The 18,400-nt window shown below is 40.5% G+C and overlaps 1 protein-coding gene across 5 annotated transcripts in view; it reads left to right on the forward strand.

Annotated features, from left to right (window-relative positions):
• Nucleotides 1–517: 517 nt before the first annotated feature.
• Nucleotides 518–18,400, forward strand: part of RACGAP1 (Rac GTPase activating protein 1) — a 28,375-nt gene continuing 10,492 nt past the window's right edge. Inside the window, exons 1-6 of one of the 5 annotated variants that reach the window (XM_019419305.2) lie at nucleotides 625–646; nucleotides 5,912–5,976; nucleotides 7,502–7,590; nucleotides 14,765–14,967; nucleotides 15,979–16,115; nucleotides 17,069–17,138. In XM_019419305.2, coding sequence (XP_019274850.1) covers nucleotides 5,948–5,976; nucleotides 7,502–7,590; nucleotides 14,765–14,967; nucleotides 15,979–16,115; nucleotides 17,069–17,138 — 528 coding nt within the window. In that variant the 5' untranslated portion in view covers nucleotides 625–646; nucleotides 5,912–5,947. Of the gene's footprint in view, nucleotides 673–5,911; nucleotides 5,977–7,501; nucleotides 7,591–14,764; nucleotides 14,968–15,978; nucleotides 16,116–17,068; nucleotides 17,139–18,400 lie in introns of those variants that run through there. The other 4 variants (XM_019419306.2, XM_019419308.2, XM_019419307.2 and 1 more) reach the window with 4 other exon arrangements.

Consider the following 18,400-nt stretch of genomic DNA (forward strand, 5'->3'; position numbering starts at 1 on the left):
CTGTTTCTTCCATTCTTGGCTACTGGAAAGCAGAGATCATATCATCTTTATTTTTCCAAGTCCTAGTAGAGCGCTTGTTATGAATTAGGCGCACTCAATAAATATGTGCCAAGTGAAAACCTGGATGAACGCATCAATGAATGAAGGCATTATATAGCTCAATAAATATGGTTACAAATGACTGTTCTACCTTCTTCCGGAATTCTTCCAATTCAACTGCGAGACGTGACACTGCTCAATTGATAATTTCCAAAAGCTCTATTTCCCTGCTTGGGGAAAACAGAGAGGCTAACCATACTCTGTGTCACTTGCCTTTAGTCAACACGGTCTCCAGAATGGCTTCAAGAATCGGCTCCGAAGGAAAAAGAAAATCCCTAAAACCAATCAACGCCCCCGCCCCCTGTTGACCTTAGTAAAAATGGCTGCCTTTGGCGTCGTCCTGGCAGCATGCGCATGCTCAGTCCTGGCCCCTCCCCCACCCCGTGTCGCTGAGGCGTGCGTCGCAGCGTAGAGGAATAAATTTCTCTGTGATTGGTTGGTGCGGGATTTCAAACCCGAGCCGGAGGCGCGTTGCTGCTCTGCCGTTGGATAAGGTGCGGAGGGAAGTGGAAGGCGGCCCAGGTGGGGGCCAGGCGGAACCGGCCAGGTGGGCGCTAGGGGCTGCGAGAGCAAGTGCGTCTGACTCTCTGGGTTTGTGGTAGGAGAGCGTCCGGGGTGGTGAGCCGCCACCGCGGGGGTGGGGGAGAAGGCCGGCACCTACGGCCCCTCCTCTGGGGGTCTCCACCGGCCGGGGGAGGCAGTGGCCCGAAGGGGCGGTGGCTGGGAGTGGAGGGTTTCTTTCTCCGCGCTGTGTTTTGAGGAAAGCCGGGGACGTCTTTTTGAGGTGATGGCTTGAACTGGGCAGGAACCACCCCCCAAAGAAGTGATTTTCACTTAAATACAGAGTTTGGGAGTGGGTGAGGTAATACTCCCATTCTCTTCGGAGGAGCATGGGGTTTTGGAAGGGAGAAGCCCTGGTATTTGAGAGGCTGGGGTGGCTTGAAGCAGAGCCCCTCTTCCTTGTGGGCTGCGTGTAATCTAGGTAGGTTGGCGGAGGCAATGATATCTTGCCCGTCCCATCCTAATTAGGAACAACGAGGCCTTACTTTTGCAATTTCACGTACATTTCTCTTCGCTGGAACTCGTTCGTAGGCAGAAGGAGTGTTTAAGCGACGCGGGGTGGGTGAGAAGATAAGCCTTTTTTTTTTTTTTCCTTTTTTAAAGGAAGTGTCCTTATCATTCTCTTGAGTGTGTGGGGTGAGCTTTTCGACTTCGTGAAAGTGTTGAGAAGGCGCTTTTCCTATAGCTTAATCATTCACGTATTTATTCAGTGCATAATATAAGTACAAGACAATCTTATTTAGTCTTAAAGGAGCTTGCACTTTATTTGGGGCGATAGAACTTAAAAAGATAAACTGTGGTGAATCTAGTAGGCCTCTACACTATACTTTACATTAGTATAGCCCTTTTAGAAGATATTTTGGCAATATTTATCAAGAGCTATAAGAGGTTTTTTACCCTGCGATATAGTCATCCCAGCCTTGGAAACTATTCTAAGGAATATAGCCACCTGAAGAAAAAAAATGTTCACAGCAATGTTCATTCATTCAGTGAATATATATTAGTTATTTGCCAACTGTCAGGCACTATTCTGGGCACCAGGGACTCAGCAATGAACAAAACAGACAAAAATCTGTGCCTTCCTTGAACTTAAACTACTGGGGAGACAAACAAATAAGTTAATATATACATATGTTAGATGGAGATAAGTGCTTTGGAGGAAAACAAAGCAGAGAAGTGTTGGAGGGATAGGTTACAGTTGAAAATTGGGTAGTTAGTAAAGACTTCACTGAGAAAATGGCATTTGAATAAATCCCTGCAGGAGGTGAGGGTGTAACCATGCAAGGGATTACAGGTAGATGTAACAGAAAAACTGGAAATTACATGAATACCCAAAGAAGAGAATGGTTAAATAATTGCTAATCAACTTTTTGTAACTTAATGGAAACATGAAAGAGGAGAGCAAAACACAAAATTCTATCAATCTATGATTGCAATATTATGAAATATGAGTATATAATGGACAAAGATTAGATAAGGAGATGCTTGTAATTGTTTAGGGTGATGAGGTTTTAGTTTCATTATTAAAAAAACATTGTTTTGAACTTAGAAAATTTACAGTATGATGCAGTGTTTTATATCTGCCAAATGAGTGTTAGAGATAATAAAGAGACAATTTTGGACTGAAATTGTTAGGGAATGCTTTAGTGAAATTGGTAAGACTTACACTAGACCTTGAAGAATGAAACTGCAGAATGGGAAGAATCTACAGAATCAGAAAAAAAAAAAAAAAAAAGAAAACTTAGTATCTTAAACTGGTAATAATTTTCTAAGAAATAATTCAACTCATCTCTTTATTTTAGTCTTCATTCATGTTGGACTGAGAACATTCTGTTTACTCTTTCTGCAATTGATTTGCTCTTAAGAACATTTGGTTTCAAGATACTCCTTCTGACTGGCAGTTGTGTAGAGGCTTCTGATATAGTGAAGCAGAAGCTGGACATTTGGGAAGAGGAATTGCTCTGAAATGCTTTCATATGAAAGAATCTTACAGTATTGAGACTGTCTTAGGGAATGGTTTTCTTTGGCAGGGGAGAACCTGTATTGCTGAATTCTTGAGAATTTCCAGGTTTAGTAATGTTCCTGAGATGTTTTTCATTAAAACTCTTTCCTGGAAAACTCAGACAACCTTCTATTGCTTTGTCTTACAATATTTAACACCCTTGATGCATCTAAAATGTGATGTATAGGTCTCTTAATAATGTTGTTTCTAGGAGGAAGGAGAGGATAGAGACTTTTCCCGGGATACTCTGCAGTTAAGATCTATAATAGTCTGTTATTCTGAAGGACGATGTCTGTCTCTTGGCTGGGTGATTGAAATTAAATTGGGGACTCAAAGCAATCACATCAAGCTGAGACTCTTTTCTGGTGATGTGAAATTGCTCCCTTAGGGATACTCACAGATTGGGAATCTGTAACATAGTGACTTCTCCACCTCTGGGGCTTCTCATCAATAACAGCTGAGATTCTCTAGCACCTTTTTGTTTAAAGTGCTCCACAAACTGATTTCCTTGCTACACACAGGGATCATTTCAGCTTTCCCAAAAGGCAGCTGCCTCTGTAGTGAAAAGTGACAGCTGTTTTACAGCTGCAAAGCAATGTAGTACAATATGACTTTGTTTTTGTTTCCTTTCACATTAGTGTATCTCCTAGCTATGGAGCTAAATAATAAAGGGAGAGAAATAAAGGAGTATTCATATGGGTGAAAATGTGACCCGGCAGGAAAATTAAGACCATTTTTAATTGACATTGAATAGGATGAGTGAATTTTAGCTTTTTGAGTTACAATTTGGCTGAGATATCAGAGTTAGTACTGATGCAGAAAGATATTTTTGTCATCTATAAATAACTCCTGAGTGTCACTTCTATAGAACGTTAATAAAAATGCATAGTCTCCTAGCATATAAAGAGAAGAGGATTATATTTTGCTAGTGCTGTTTTTGGATTACCCTAAGTAAACCTGTGTTAGAGGAAAAACTATTCTCATATGCTACAAGCCTCATGTAAAACAGCTTGCTAAAGAGCCTAGACCTGGTCAGATTTTTGCTATCTTCTCCATTCTTCTTGGTCTGGGTTCCAGCTATGATTTGGTAATCACTGTGGTAGGATGTAAATGACAACTATCAGACCAAAACAAAAAACCAAAAAATGTCATACTCACTATAATACCGTATATCTTATTTTATTTTAAGTTTATTTATTTATTTTAAAAGAGAGTGAGAGTGAGCAGGGGAGGGGCAGAGGGAGGGAGTGAGGGAGAGAGAGAGCATCCCAAGCAGGTTCTGTGCTGTCAGGGCAGAGCCATACATGGGGCTTGAACTCACAAACCTTGAGATCATGACTTGAGCTGAAATCCAGAGTGGGATGCTTAACTGACTGAGTCACCCAGGCACCCTTCTAATATCCTATATTTTAATAGTAAGGTTCAGTTCATACACTATAAAACTTCTACCTGCATGAATTGGTGATATTTTGTGAGGTAAATGGGGCACTATTGTTCCCAATTATAGATGAATCTCAGAATTTGACTTACCCAAGGTAATACTAGTAAATAGAAGAACTAAAACTTGATCCCAGGGCTTCTGTACAAACAACCCCTTTTTTAAACCGTTCTTTCAGTTTTCATCTATATTACACATTGATGTTGAGGTAGAATGGAAATTCTTTTGACAGTAGAATCAAGGGTGTGTGTGTGTGTTCTCTGATTTTCATTTAGCAAATATTAATTGATTGATTGAACTCTATTTCCAATGTGGGGCTCACACTCATAATCTCGAGATCCAAGAGTCACAACTCTACTGACTAATACATCCAGGCGCCCTTATCAAATATTTATTTTTAAATATTGAGTGTGTGTAGTACAGTAGTGCCAAAGGTAAGGTTTCTTCTCTCACATGCATAGTCTACCCAGGACATAGGGTAGAAACATGGTAAAGTTTTTTGTTTTTCTTAGAGAGAGAGAGACCAAGCGTGAGTGGGGGAGGGGCAGAGAGAGAGAGAGAGGACAACACAGAATCTGAAGCAGGTTCCAGGCTCTGAGCTGTCAGCTCAGAGCCCAACATGGGGCTCAAATGATGCTTAACCAACTGAGCCACCCAGGTGCCCCAAAACATGGTAAAGTTAAATTAGAGCACAAGGGGTGTGTGTGTGTGTGTGTGTGTGTGTGTGTGTGTGTGTGTGTGTGTGTGTGTGTGTCTGAATGCCAACACACAGCAGTGGGGGATAGGTCAGTTGAAATGAGTGATGATGGCCTGCCAGTGATGAGGGGATGGGTATAAAACACATGAGAGAAGAGTCCACAGATGTTAGAGGGGAGTAACAAGGGTGATTCTGGGGTTTGGAACTGAGTGAATGATAAAAATAAGGAAATCAAAATTGGGAGTCGGTAGGGTAGTTGAGTGGATAGAGTAGTTGCTAATAATATGTATGGGGGGAAAGATAGAACAAAGTCTCAGAATCAGGCTACACCTCCAGGGCATCCCAAACAAATTGAGAGTTACAGAACTGGAGTTAGGAGAGAGGCTGTGTTCAGGAGCAGGTGATCGTCTGGAGAGCTATAGTGACTAACATGGGATAGCTTGAGAAGTTCTAGAGACTGGAGGATTGAATTTTAGGGAATATCTGGTGTTGAGAGGGAAGAACAGAAAACAATTCATAAGTTCTTCATAAAACTCTAAATCTGGAGACTCTGACAGTCTGGCAGTTAAGGGTTACCTCTTTGTTTTATAGCAGAGCACTGGGAGTTCAGTTAAACAGTAATCTCCTGGGTACCAGGCAGCATGTGTGGAGAATAATGTAGGTCCAGGTAGTTGCAGGAGGTAACACTTACTGTGATCAGGAGATGTCCCCGGTAGGTTGTTTGTGTCTTTAGTCTTTTTAGGAATCGGGTTGTGTTTTCAAGAGGGTACCTCCACAACCCTCACTCATTCTAGTGAGTGGTATTCATAAAGAACATAGGCAAGAATAGTGGGCTAGAGGAACCTGAGAAAATGTGAGGATTTCTTTTAAAGGGAAGAAAGGATCAGGTTATTGTATTGTCATTTAAAACATCAAACCTTCTGATTTTTTTTTTAAACCAGTTTTTAATACTCTAGTTGCATTGTGAAATTTTCCTTTTCTGCATTCTTGGGCAGATAGTTTTCCTATGTACCGAATTCACGGTCTTAAGGTCTCAGAATACATAGATAAGTGCTGAGATGACGGAAATCAATGCCCTACGTTAAAACAGATCAGTGTCTTCCCATTTTTACAGTGGCCAAAGGAAATCATCATTTGAATAAGCTACCGAATGCCCTGCTCCTGCCCTGTAGCATTTGGGTATATGTGCCTGTTTTGTCATATTGTTAAGTCATGGGCATCTTCAGGACTTCCAGACTCTTCCTGTCAGTTTTAATGCTATTCTTTTAGTTTTGTTCTTAGTTTAGAGAGATTTTTGTAATAAATTTGTTAGTCTGGTTGCTTAGCAGCTTGCTGTGATTATGTAGCTTGGAACAGACACGTTGCCATTTGAAAATCTTGGTTTCCAGCCCTGATTCAGGTATATGTTGCCTCTAAGCTTAGAACTGAACTGAAAGCTTTTTGGCTACTAGAACAATCATCCTATGAGTACAAATGAATAATTAACATTTAATAGAAAATATCTTTATGTTTATCTATTCCTTTATCCTTTGTGGATTTTTTTTTTTACACCCTGTTCGACCCTCCTAGCTTACAGTACAATCTTATATACATTGTAAAATCACTAAACCTTCATAAAAGAGTTCTTAAAATTTTATTTAGATGCATCAAATAAAGACCTGTACTAGAATGTAGAAGGGGTGATTTGGAGAAACATAAGAATCCTTTAATGGTATTTCTGAGGAATTCAATTTTCAAATGAAATTTATTTTTTATTTCATTTCCTTGATAATTTTTGTGACATCCAGTTGATGTCTTTTTTTTTTTCTTGACTGTTAAATGAAGATCTTATTTCCTCAAAGTGTTTCCAGTTAAAGTCTATTCAGAACAGAACTGCCTGTAAGGACACTCCTTTTTAATGTAATATCAGCAGGTCTTTGGGGGGGAAATACGAAGCCTGAAATTCGCTATACAGAATACAGTAGCAAATGATTTTTTTCCTTTGCCCTTCTAACTGTGAAGGTGGTGTATTGTCTCCTTGATGCCAGAACGTGGTACAACATAATCCTTTGCCTATACTTAGTATAAATTTATTAGACATAGTCCCTGCACACAGTCCAGAGAGCCCTGCATTACAGAAATAATTCTTGTGCTGCTGAGCTGGCAATTTCCTCACTTAATCACTCGTGTGACGTCATCTGTGCCGTTGGTAGGAAATGTGCTGACCATGTCCTGCATTTTAAAAGGCAGTTGCAACAGGGGTACTAGCTAAAAGTGAAATTAAAAATAAACCTTTTAAGTTACATTGAAGGTCTTCACAGTCCAGAAGGATTAAAGTGGCAAAAACATTATATTAATCAGTAGACTGAGAACCACATTTTATAGTTGGTCACCTAGTAATCAGCTGACATGCTTGTCCCTAACTGCTTTCCTCAGAACTCCAGAATGATTGCAGAGTGGGGGGAAAGAAGTAGGCAGGAAGGGAGGTGTTATATTCGGAGGTCTGAAATGCTTTTCTGATTTTCAAATGAGTGTTAAAAACATTCCAGCTTTGTTTTTATAATAAAGATTGTACAAAATACCAATTGTTGGCTTGAGATCCTTATAATGATAGCTACAAATGGAAGAGTCCAGATGTTAGTCCCTGATGACTGTTGCATTGCTACTGAATCTTTTGTCTGGGGGAGAAGGCAGGACCCCTAATGTATATTTGATTTCTTGGCAGAAAGATGGATACGACGATGCTGAATTTGCGGAATCTGTTTGAGCAGCTTGTACGCCGGGTGGAGATTCTCAGTGAAGGAAATGAACTCCGTAAGTCATTCTGAGTTGGCCTGTGTGGAGAGGAAAAGCAGATTTCAAATCTGAGTTTTCTGCAAAACTGAAGTGTGTTCCAGTCTTAAAATTGTTTTTCATTTGGGTTTCCTAAAAAGAAAGTGATGGTCACTTATCCATGGTCAAAGCTTAATGGACACTCATTCTAACTGGTCACTTTTTTCTGATAGTTGTTCTTAAATGTGTTCACGCAGACTTCTTTCATTATCAAGATTCTCTTTCCATTGAATAGTTGGCATCAGTTGCCAATTTCATTTTCATACCAAGAACTGGGCAGAATCTGAAGGTCCAAGGATGTTTTTTTTTTTTTTTTAGTAGTTGTCTTTATTTTTTATCCTGGGCTTTTTTCCCCTGTGTGATGTAAAACATTTTCAATTGAAGAGGAGAAAAATGTCATAATTTCTTTTTGAAGATGGGACTGTTCATTTGCTTTCACCTATTTCATGTATTTGATTCTTAGTAATAAAGGATTGAAATTGGGTAGAGAGCTGGGGAGAAAAAGGAGGTGGTGATAGAATAGTGGGCTGGGAAGTAGATTAGTGAGAAAGGAGGTAGGGCTGATGGCCCTGACTAAAGTGATCTAAGGGAATTATTTTTATCAGCTTTTCTTTGGGTTGCCATCCTCTCCTGTTTCAGATTTTCATTAATACCTAATTTAGTAAGTGTTGCTCTTAAGTCAGCCTCACTGGTATAAAAGTAATGTAAGAACTGTGTCTTCAACTTTTTTTTTTTTTTTTTAATCTTCACAGTGCTTAGTATGGTGTCTTGCTTATGCCATTCAGCATTTTCTTTAATTTGATGTTTTTAATAGCTCTTATCCACTTACAGGCCTTTTAAGACAATATTCTATTTTCTCTCTCTTAATAGCTGTTCCATAGCTCTATCATCTGATACCAGCTCAGTAACCATGATGGCATACTAATTAGGCTTCTCTTTGAGGTTATATCATCTCAGAAGATGGATTACTTTGGAGTCTAGTGGGGAAGAGTATTGAATAAGAGATCTTCAAATTCAGGCTCATTCAAATATTTAGTGAAAACCTAAAACAGCTTTTAGTACATGTTAAGTTGAGGAAAAGGGATGACTGGCTGAGTGGCTTCATGGACAAAAGTAGGGTTTGAGTGGAACCTTAGATGTAGGGTGAGATCCCAGCAGACAGATGAAAGAGGATATTTATGTGGAGGCAAGTGGGTGCAGGGTTTGAGGGGAGTAGGAGTAGGGGAATGGGATGATCCCAGCAGAACTTTTGGAAGATTACCCAAGCAGAGGTGGAGGCTGGGAGACCGATGAGGGCACAGTTGCCATAGCTCAGGAAAGAGGCAGGAGAAGCCCTAACTGGAATGGTGTTTGTTTGTTTGTTTTTTAAATGTTTATTTATTTTTGAGAGAGAGAGAGAGCACTAGTGGGGGAGGAGCAGAGAGAGAGGGAGACACAGAATCAGAAGCAGGCTCCAGGCTCTGAGCTGTCAGCACAGAGCCCGACACAGGGCTCGAACTCACAAACCGTGAGATCATGACCTGAGCCGAAGCCGGACGCTCAACTGACTAAGCCACCCAGTCGCCCCTGGAATGGTGTTTGTGACCCCCTGGAATGGTGTTTGTGACGTAAAGATGGAAATAAAGGGAAAGGGGTAGAAGAGACTGTGGTAATAAGATCTCTAGGAGGAGGTAGCTGATAGGATGTGGGGGCAGAGGGAGGAATCTGAGGTTTAGAATCTCAATAACTAGTGCTGGCTTTTAACTTATTTTTGTGTCTGTTTCTCCATCTGTAAAATAGGAATTCAAATGTCTTTATCTTCTTTGTAGGAGTGCTATGAGCATTTGGGGGATAAAACGAGATACCAGTTGTGAAAATACTTTGGAAGTAATTGTGCCAAAAAAAAAAAAAGATATTTATTTTTACAGGTATCTTTGTTTTATAAACACATTTTTATCTTCCCATTGATTACTGTTATAGAATAGAGGTATGTTTTTCCTCCCTCTCCAGATCCTTAACTCAGAACGTTGGCTTTTGAGGAAATAGAGTGGTTTCGTGTTTTCTAGACTCTAGAATCTCCTTTCTTTCTTTCTTTCTTTTTTTTTTTTAATGTTTATTTATTTTGAGAGAGGGCACACGCACATTTGCAAGCAGGGAGAGGGGAGAGAGAGAGTTCCAAGCAGGCTCCGCGCTGTCAGCACAGAGCCCAATACGGAGTCAGATGAAATCAAGAGTTGGATGCTTAACCATCTGAGCTACCCATGTTTCCCTTAGAATCTCCTTTCTGCAACCACCTAAGTCTGTCCTCTTTGATCCTAGGAATTCCTCCTATGACTAAGTATCCAGACTCCTTATTCTTGTCTTTCATCATAGTAACTTCATTCTTCTCTCTCCTTTTTGTATGGTTTGTTTTTTTTTTTTAAAGCTAAGTCCTAGATTCCTGAAATATCAGAGTGAAGGTTAATATTCAAATAAAATGACTTTAATAGCCTAGGTATTTTGTTATCTTTGTTTTCCCTAGTCTACATGATTTTTATTTTATCATGAGCTGCCTGAAATTTTTTGAGGTCATTGGTGTGTAAATTAGGAATAAATATAATTAATATTTATCAGGTGCCTGTTGTGTGCTAACACAATGCTGGGTTTGTGCTATGCTATATATTAGGTGATATTACAGTGTGTATGACATGACCTGTCTTCAAGAAGATTATGGTATTTTCAGAGACAGGTTTCTTATGAAACAGAAGATAAAACAAGTATTAAAATATATGCTTCTGGGAAGTATAGAAAAAAGTAATGTGGAGCAAACAGATTAGGAAAGGATTCATAGAACAGATGGGACTAGAAGAATGGATACATAAAGAAGAGTGTAGGTAGGGCATTCTGTTTGGAGTACATAGCTTGATCATGAGAGAAGGCAGAAATGAGCATGGGTCTGTTCTGGGAGCAGGGACAAGAAAGAGTAATGTGTAACGGTGGGAGGTAAGTTTGAATAGATGGTGAGGTGGGCTTGGATGCCTGGAGTTTAAATTTGGTCTGGGGTCACCTCCTCGGTGGCTCAGTCAGTTAAGCAGTGGCTCAGTCAGTTAAGCGTTTGACTCTTGAGGTTGAGCCCACATTGGGCTCTGTGCTGACAGTGCAGAGCCTGCTTGTGATTCTCTCTCTCCCTCCCTCTCTCTCTCCCTCCCTCTCTCTCTCCCTCCCTCTCTCTCTCTCTCCCTCCCTCTCTCTCTGTCCCCTTCCCTGCTTGCACTCTCTTTCTCTCTCAAAATAAATAAACATTTCACAAATAAATAAATAAATTTGATCTGAGCAGCAATTCTTCATTTATCTGTTCAATGAATAAAGTGCCTACTGTGCACTATAAGGCATTGGAAATAAAAGAGACACAGGGCCCTTGCCCTTCAGAAGCTCAGAGTAGGGGGAAAAACAAAGGGAAGAGGCTGTGCAAGGCCCCAGGAGGAGTGAGCTGAGAAAACGAGATCTGTGGGACTGTTTTAATCTGTTTGTTAAACTATGAACCAAATTCTGTTTGTGTGTGTGTGTGTGTGTGTGTGTGTGTGTGTGTGTGTGTGTTTAATGAATCAAAGATTATCCTCAATTTTTTTTTTAAGTTTGTTTATCTTGAAAGAGGGGAGCAGAGAGGGAGAGAGAGAGAATCCCAAGCAGGCTCCGCATCACAGGCATGGAGCCCAATGTGGGGCTTGAACTCGTGAGATCATGACCTGAGCCAAAATCAGATGCTTAACCTACTGAGCCACCCAATCACCCCAATCCTCAATTTGTTTTAAGGAATTCTCCTTTCTCTTACCGCCTTTCTGATAGATGCATTTCATAGTTTAATATATACATAACTTAGAGGAGCTAATTTGAGTTTAATCTTTTGTACATGTAGTTCATGACGGGGGCTAATATTAATTTGCATTGTGATTCACAAACTGACCAAAAAATGCCATTTTTAAAAAATGTTTGTTACTTTTTTAGAGAGAGAGAGAGCACGTGTGTGAGCCAGGGAGGGGCAGAGAGAGAGGGCGGACAGGATCCAAGGCAGGCTCTGTGCTGACTACAGATATCCTGATGCGGTGTTTGAACTCACAAACCGTGAGATCATGGCCTGAGCTATGTCAGACACTTAACCGACTGAGCCATCCAGGCGTCCCCAAAATTCCATGTTTGTTGATCTCCAACATCAAAATTTTTCCTGATCTGTGATGTAAAGTGCCTTTTTTTTTTTTTTTTTTTAAGTTTACTTACTTTTGAGAGAGAGAGAGAGACAGAGTGTGAGCAGGGGAGGGACAGAGAGAGAGGGAGACACAGAATCCGAAGCAGGCTCCAGGCTCTGAGCTGTTAGCACAGAGCCTGATGCAGGGCTCGAACTCACAAACTCTGCGATCTTGACCTGAGCCACAGTTGGATGCTTAACTGACTGAGCTACCCAGGTGCTCCCCCCCTCTTTTTTTTTAATTTTAGAAAGATGGTGTGAGCAGGGGAGAGAGGCAGAGGGAGAGAGAGAGAGAGAAAGAGCAAGAATCTTAAATAAGTTCCACACTGAGTGGAGCCTGGTGTAGGGCTCGATCCCACGACCCTGAGCCGAAATCAAGAGTCAGATGCTCACCTGACTGAGCCACCCAGTGGCTCAGTGCCACCCATGTCCCTAACATGCCATTTTGACCCATTCTAGCAAACTTAGTTCATTCGTAACAGAATTGTATGTAAGTAGTATCGTAGGTACACAGATGTTCTGATTTTGGTCTAACATAAATCAAGTTGCACTAATGATTTAGTCATTTGTACGATTAATATAGGAAGTCTTCCCTTGAAATGTACTTATACTTTATTTGGTTTGAGTTCCTTTGTCCAATTTGGTTGGACCTATAATATATGCCAATTAACAATGAATAGGGATTAAAACTCAAATTTAACAAGACTTACCAAGGAGGAGTATCCTAAAGAACAAACAAACCGGGGCGCCTGGGTGGCTCGGTTGGTTAAGCGTCCGACTTCGGCTCAGGTCATGATCTGGCGGTCCGTGAATTTGAGCCCCGCGTTGGGCTCCGTGCTGACAGCTCAGAGCCTGGAGCCTGTTTCAGATTCTGTGTCTCCCTCTCTCTGTGACCCTCCCCCATTCATGCTCTGTCTCTCTCTGTCTCAAAAATAAATAAACGTTAAAAATTTAAAAAAAAAAGAACAAACAAACCAGCACAATTAGGTCCAATGGAAATCTTTCCTCAAAATTGTTTTTCAATTCACTAAATATTTGAGTGTGTGTGCAGCACTGTATTTAGAAATATTTAATTGACCTCAATGTGGAGCTAGAAAGATTTTGGATGTATAGTTGAAAAGTGTGTTTCTTGTTCTTTATTTCTTGATATTGAAGTGCTATTACATCAGAAAAGTACACAAATCGTAAAGTGTACCACTTGATGAATTGCCAGAGTGAATGTGGCTAAGAACGAGCTCTTTAAAAAAGTTTTGTGAGTCTACATTGTTGAAATAAATATGCAAAAGGAAATATTGTTTTTCTTTTTCTTTCTTTTTCTTTATTTTTTTAATGTTCATTTTTGTGAGAGAGAGCACAAGCGGGGGAGGGGCAGAGAGGGAGACAGGATCTGAAGCGGGGGATGCTCCAAGCTGATAGTAGAGAGCCCGATGTGGGGCTCCAACCCACAAACCGTGAGATTATGACCCAGGCTGAAGTAAGACGCTCAATTGACTCAGCCACCCAGGTGCCCCTTCTTTTATTATTTTTTTAAATGTTTATTTATTTTGAGAGAGAGAGGGAGAGTGTACAGAGCCCAACGTGAAGCTCAATCTCACAGGACCATGAGATCATGACCGGAGCTGAAATTAAGAGTTGGGTGCTTAACTGATGGAGCCACCTAGGTGCCCCTCTTTTTCTTTAAATTCAGGAGGAAAAAACATAGTAATGTGTTCTAAACTGTTAACAAAACCAGCATACCATTTAAAGCTATATGTAGATACATATTTGTGTGTGTATCTTTGATATTTGCATTGTCTAAGATAACTAGGTCATAATACCCTGTTCTGCTAAAACCTGTTGTTATAAACTGAAGTGTCCTTATGTGTAAGACTTGCTTTTTCTAGATTGAATTGGCATCCTAGTTTGTAGGTATGAAATTTAGTCAAATTATTAAAACTGCTTTAAAAGGGCACTATATTCATGTTTCTGTGCTCTTAGGTTAAATTCAAATAGGAAAAGTGCCCTTACTACTCAAGAATCTGCTAGCTTTGTGTGCCTGTGGCCTAGTTTCGACTGTAAACTGGGTTAGTTTGACCAGCAGCAGATGTACACCTTGGGAACTTCCTCCATGACTGTGGTGGGGAGTGATGCCTAGAGATAGATTGAAGGTAACTAACTGGAAAATAGGAAGGCAGTGTTGAATAGTCTTTGCCAAATAGCAGGTGGCAAGTGTGAATGCACCAGGGTTATCCTGCTTTGAGGCACTGCCTTGGAAGTGATGCTCTTTCTGCAGACATTTGAGGAGAGTCCACATTCTGCCATCAGTGACTCACCCTAAGTTACTATGATCTGTTGTTACTGTGTCTTTCCCACATAAATGTTTGCATACCCTTCAGGGCAGTGTTAAACAGCACAAGCAAATTGGCTCTTTACTTTCAAATCAATATTTGTATAATTATATAGTTGAATGGAATTGCAGGCCTAGACATCTATAATATTAATCTACATCTACCGGAGCATATTACAGCAGTTATATTTGAATTTGCTATTTAACGTCTCTGGCGCAACAATGCGTGACTCTAAAGGAGGCTGTTTTTGTTTTATAGCTGTAACTGTCCTGGTGCGTGACAGCTGCCCCAAAGGTATCCCCCTTTGATTGCCTTCTGTTCAGGAGCTTTCAGTGTTGTTATTACATCTGGAGCCAGGTGACTAATGATTTCCTTATTCCATAGCAGATGCCACTAGCTAAGCCAAAGTAAGTAGCCTATCGAAACAGGAATTGCTTTCCACAAAGCTGACATGTCGGATGATGAACATATATCCAGACCTGCTCCTGGTTATTTTCAGGTAGATTTGCCCAGAGTCTAGCTGATCCCTTAGTTAAAAATTTGGAGGAAAACTAACTAGAGGACTCATTCGTTAGAGCATTGTACCCTGGTTGGTGCTTGAATGACTGAAGTTTCCCCCTTTCCTTAGAATTCATCCAGTTGGCAAAGGACTTTGAAGATTTCCGTAAAAAGTGGCAGAGAACAGACCATGAGCTGGGGAAGTACAAGGATCTTTTGATGAAAGCAGAGACTGAGCGTAGTGCGCTGGATGTTAAGCTGAAGCATGCACGCAATCAGGTGGATGTCGAGATCAAACGGAGACAGCGAGCTGAGGCTGACTGTGAGAAGCTGGTGTGTATTGTTCTCTATGCCAGAACCGTGCGGTGGGGGGAGGGGGCAGCGTCATCTGGTAACGTTTCCACCCGCCGGTTATGCTCCCTTTCTTCCACATTATAGAACTAAAAGCAACCTGTCCAATGACAACTTGGCCTTGATGGGAGCTGAAATTGCAGTGTAGGAAATCCTGTTCTTCATAGGTTGAAATTGAAATTTTTTTTCTCTTTTACACTTGAAACTCTGACTTAATACATTTCAAATGAGAATTTAGAGAAAACTAGGGAATTCCTAGTATGCTTGATCTGTCACAAGATGTTGGCTCTCTCTTCTGCTACCCAGAATGTCCTCGTCCTTTTGCCGGTAGCTGGTCCTTTGTTATTGATACAGGCAAGACAACTCTTAGGTTTTTCCTTCATTACCGCTCCTGATTCAGGGTCAGGGGCTGGGCGTATTCAGCCAGTTGAGCAATGTGACTAACGGGGAACACTATCATTTTGATGTACCAGGGTGGGTCATGATACAAAGGAAAGCCTTTACGAGGAGGCACTAATCCATCTTGGTACAGTGTTAAATGCCTCAGTAAGCTCAAATTGACTGGTTCCAGTGCGTCACAGCTTTGTATCCATTTTAATGCATTTTGTTCCACCGTTTAGAAAGGTGGGTGGCTGCTTTGATCCGTAAAAGAGGCCAATAATTGTCCTGATAAAATGACACTAAATTGTTTTTGCTATGTGAAATCTATTTTAGGACTCTGATTTTGCAATACTGTCTTGGATTAGCAGGTTGACCCAAAAGTCTAGTAGCAGAAACCCCACTATTCTATATGGAGTTCATTTTACCAGTCAGAAATCAGAAACACAATCTGGGCTTGATGTGAATTAATATGCTGTTGGTGTAGCAGACTTCCTGGAGGCTCATTTGCATAATGCTGTATTTTAATGTCTTCTGGTCTGTCTGTCCCATAAATTTGAGGTGAAGCTTTCTCCCCTGGTTAGCTAGGATGTTCTACTCTGCTTTGGTCTGCAGGAAAGACAGATTCAGCTGATTCGAGAGATGCTCATGTGTGACACATCTGGCAGCATTCAACTAAGTGAGGAGCAAAAATCAGCTCTGGCTTTTCTCAACAGGGGCCAACCATCCAGCGGCAATGCTGGGAACAAAAGGTGGGGAAACTGCATCTGTTGTTATCTGATCACAAGCAATGCAGCTGTCAGAAGTTCTTGTTATCTGAACTCTTAAATATACAGCTTCTGGAATGTGTGCTGAATAAAGCAGAAAAAGACTTTGGAGGAAGGGTGGGTGGGAAATAAAGGCACAAGGGCCTCCCTATTTCTTTTATCTTGTTTTGTTTTTGATCTTTCCTTAGGATGTGGTTTCACCCTGGGTAAAATTTTGATGTTGGCACTAAATTGCACATCAATAACTAATCCTACTCATTGCTAAGAAACCTAAAGGTGAAAGTGGCAGTTCAGCAATACTTTCAGTGTTTACTCTCCAGAGATCTCTTGTAGCTCTTCGGGTTTAGAAGGCCTTCTGTGAGACAAGACGAGACCATAATTTTGGTTCCACTGCACCACTATTTAAATAGTCTCAACCAGGCTTTGAATTTAACACCCCTAATACAATACGTAGGGAAAGGTCAGCACTCTTAAAGCTATTTATTTTGTTGCTTGGTTGTTTTATGGGGAATCTTTATAACTGAGAAGATATATGGGCTTAATTTCTTCAAAAGCTAATGCTGGGTAATACTCTTTCTTGTAGAAAGCAACCACAATTAGGATCAGATTAAACTTCATTCTTCTGCCTGTGAATTTTTAGTAGCCTATTCCGCAGGGAGTAGCACCCATGCTCCCAACTGTAACTTTCAACTGCTGCTGTGAAGTCTTTGCTGAAAAAGCAGCCTGCTGCGTGTGTACTCATGCACGTGCAGCTGCGCTCTCCCATGGAAACCATAGCAAGCAACCACCACAAACTAGGCTTTGAGCTTGTAGTTGTCTCCATAGGAAAGTACTGCTGTGAAATTGCTGGTGTTACATGACCACTGTGACTCGTTCTGGGTGTTCATGGATTTTGTATTCACAGTCTTCTCTAATACTGTATTGTTTGCCTCATCTAGATTGTCAACTATTGACGAATCTGGTTCCATTTTATCAGATATCAGCTTTGACAAGACTGACGAATCGCTGGTAATGAATATATTTGATCTCTGAGAATTGTCTTTTTTTTTTTTTCAACCCCTGCTCCCTTAGGAATATCTCCTGTCCTCTGAAGTTCCTTTATTACTGTTTTAATAGTTGATGTGTTATAGATACTGAGCTAGCGTTTTAAGATAAAAGTCTACACGAGCTGTAAGAGACTGGCTTATACATTTAGTTTCTGGAAGCAAGAATATAGAATTCAGGGTTTGGCATGAGGTTAAATTTCTTTAACGGATCTGTGAACTACTCGTACTAATTGACTATATCTTGGCTTATTAAAAAGCCCAGCTAGCAATAAAAAAAAAAAAAAAAAAAAGTTACCAAGACTCTACCCAGTCAGGGTTTATTTTCTGCTCTTGGAAACAATAGGCTTGTGCCTTATTTCAGAATTAGTTTGATTCTTGAGGAAAACTAACTTCACAATTAGAAAGAAACCAATGCTCTGGAACTTTTGCCGGAAGACTGACAGAGTTTCCAGACACTCTATAATGCTTTGCTCAACAATGGTTAATGTATCTAAACTCTTTGTTACCTTGCTTTTGTGGGGCAGCACCTTTTTCTTAACGTAAGGTGGTATTTCTGCATAAAAGGTCATCTCCTGAGATTTCAGTCTTTGTTTGATGTTCAGAAGCTGGTGGTTTATTGGTTTGTGTATCTTTCCTGTTTTGCTGGCTGAAAGCGAGCAAATCAATAAATCAGGAGGTTATCCGTGGTTGGTTTTCTGATAGCGAAATAAGTGACAGCTACTTGTTACATGGGCTAGGAGCGTTGTGTCCCAAATCAGTGTTTGAGGAAATCATTGCCATTTTATAGATAGAAGTACTAATACTAAGTACCCCTTTTTGAAATAAGGAATGATATGAATAGGTCTGGAATATATAATAAAACTAGAATGGGGAGCCTGGGTGGCTCAGTTGGTTAAGTGTCCAACTTTTAGTTTCAGCTCAGGTCATGCATGATCTTATGGTTCCTTGAGTTCGAGCCCCACATCAGTCTCCGCACTGGTGGTGTGGGCCTACTTTTGATTGTCCCTCTCCCTCTCTCTGGCTCTTTCTTTCTCACAAAATAAATAAGTAAAAACTTAAAAAAAAAAAAAGTAGAACATATTCATAGCTGATTTTGGAGCTAGACCTATTTATGGTATATCTGTTGTAACCGAAACTGAATCAAACCATCAGTAGCTAAATTACTTGACTGTGAATTGGAGAGATTAAATTTATTTAGCTAAGCTACTATTTGCTATGTACTAC

The sequence above is a fragment of the Panthera pardus genome, unplaced genomic scaffold (genome assembly GCF_024362965.1).
Source record: "Panthera pardus isolate Hobbes unplaced genomic scaffold, ASM2436296v1 HiC_scaffold_6, whole genome shotgun sequence".
In the NCBI taxonomy this organism is placed as follows: domain Eukaryota; kingdom Metazoa; phylum Chordata; class Mammalia; order Carnivora; family Felidae; genus Panthera; species Panthera pardus.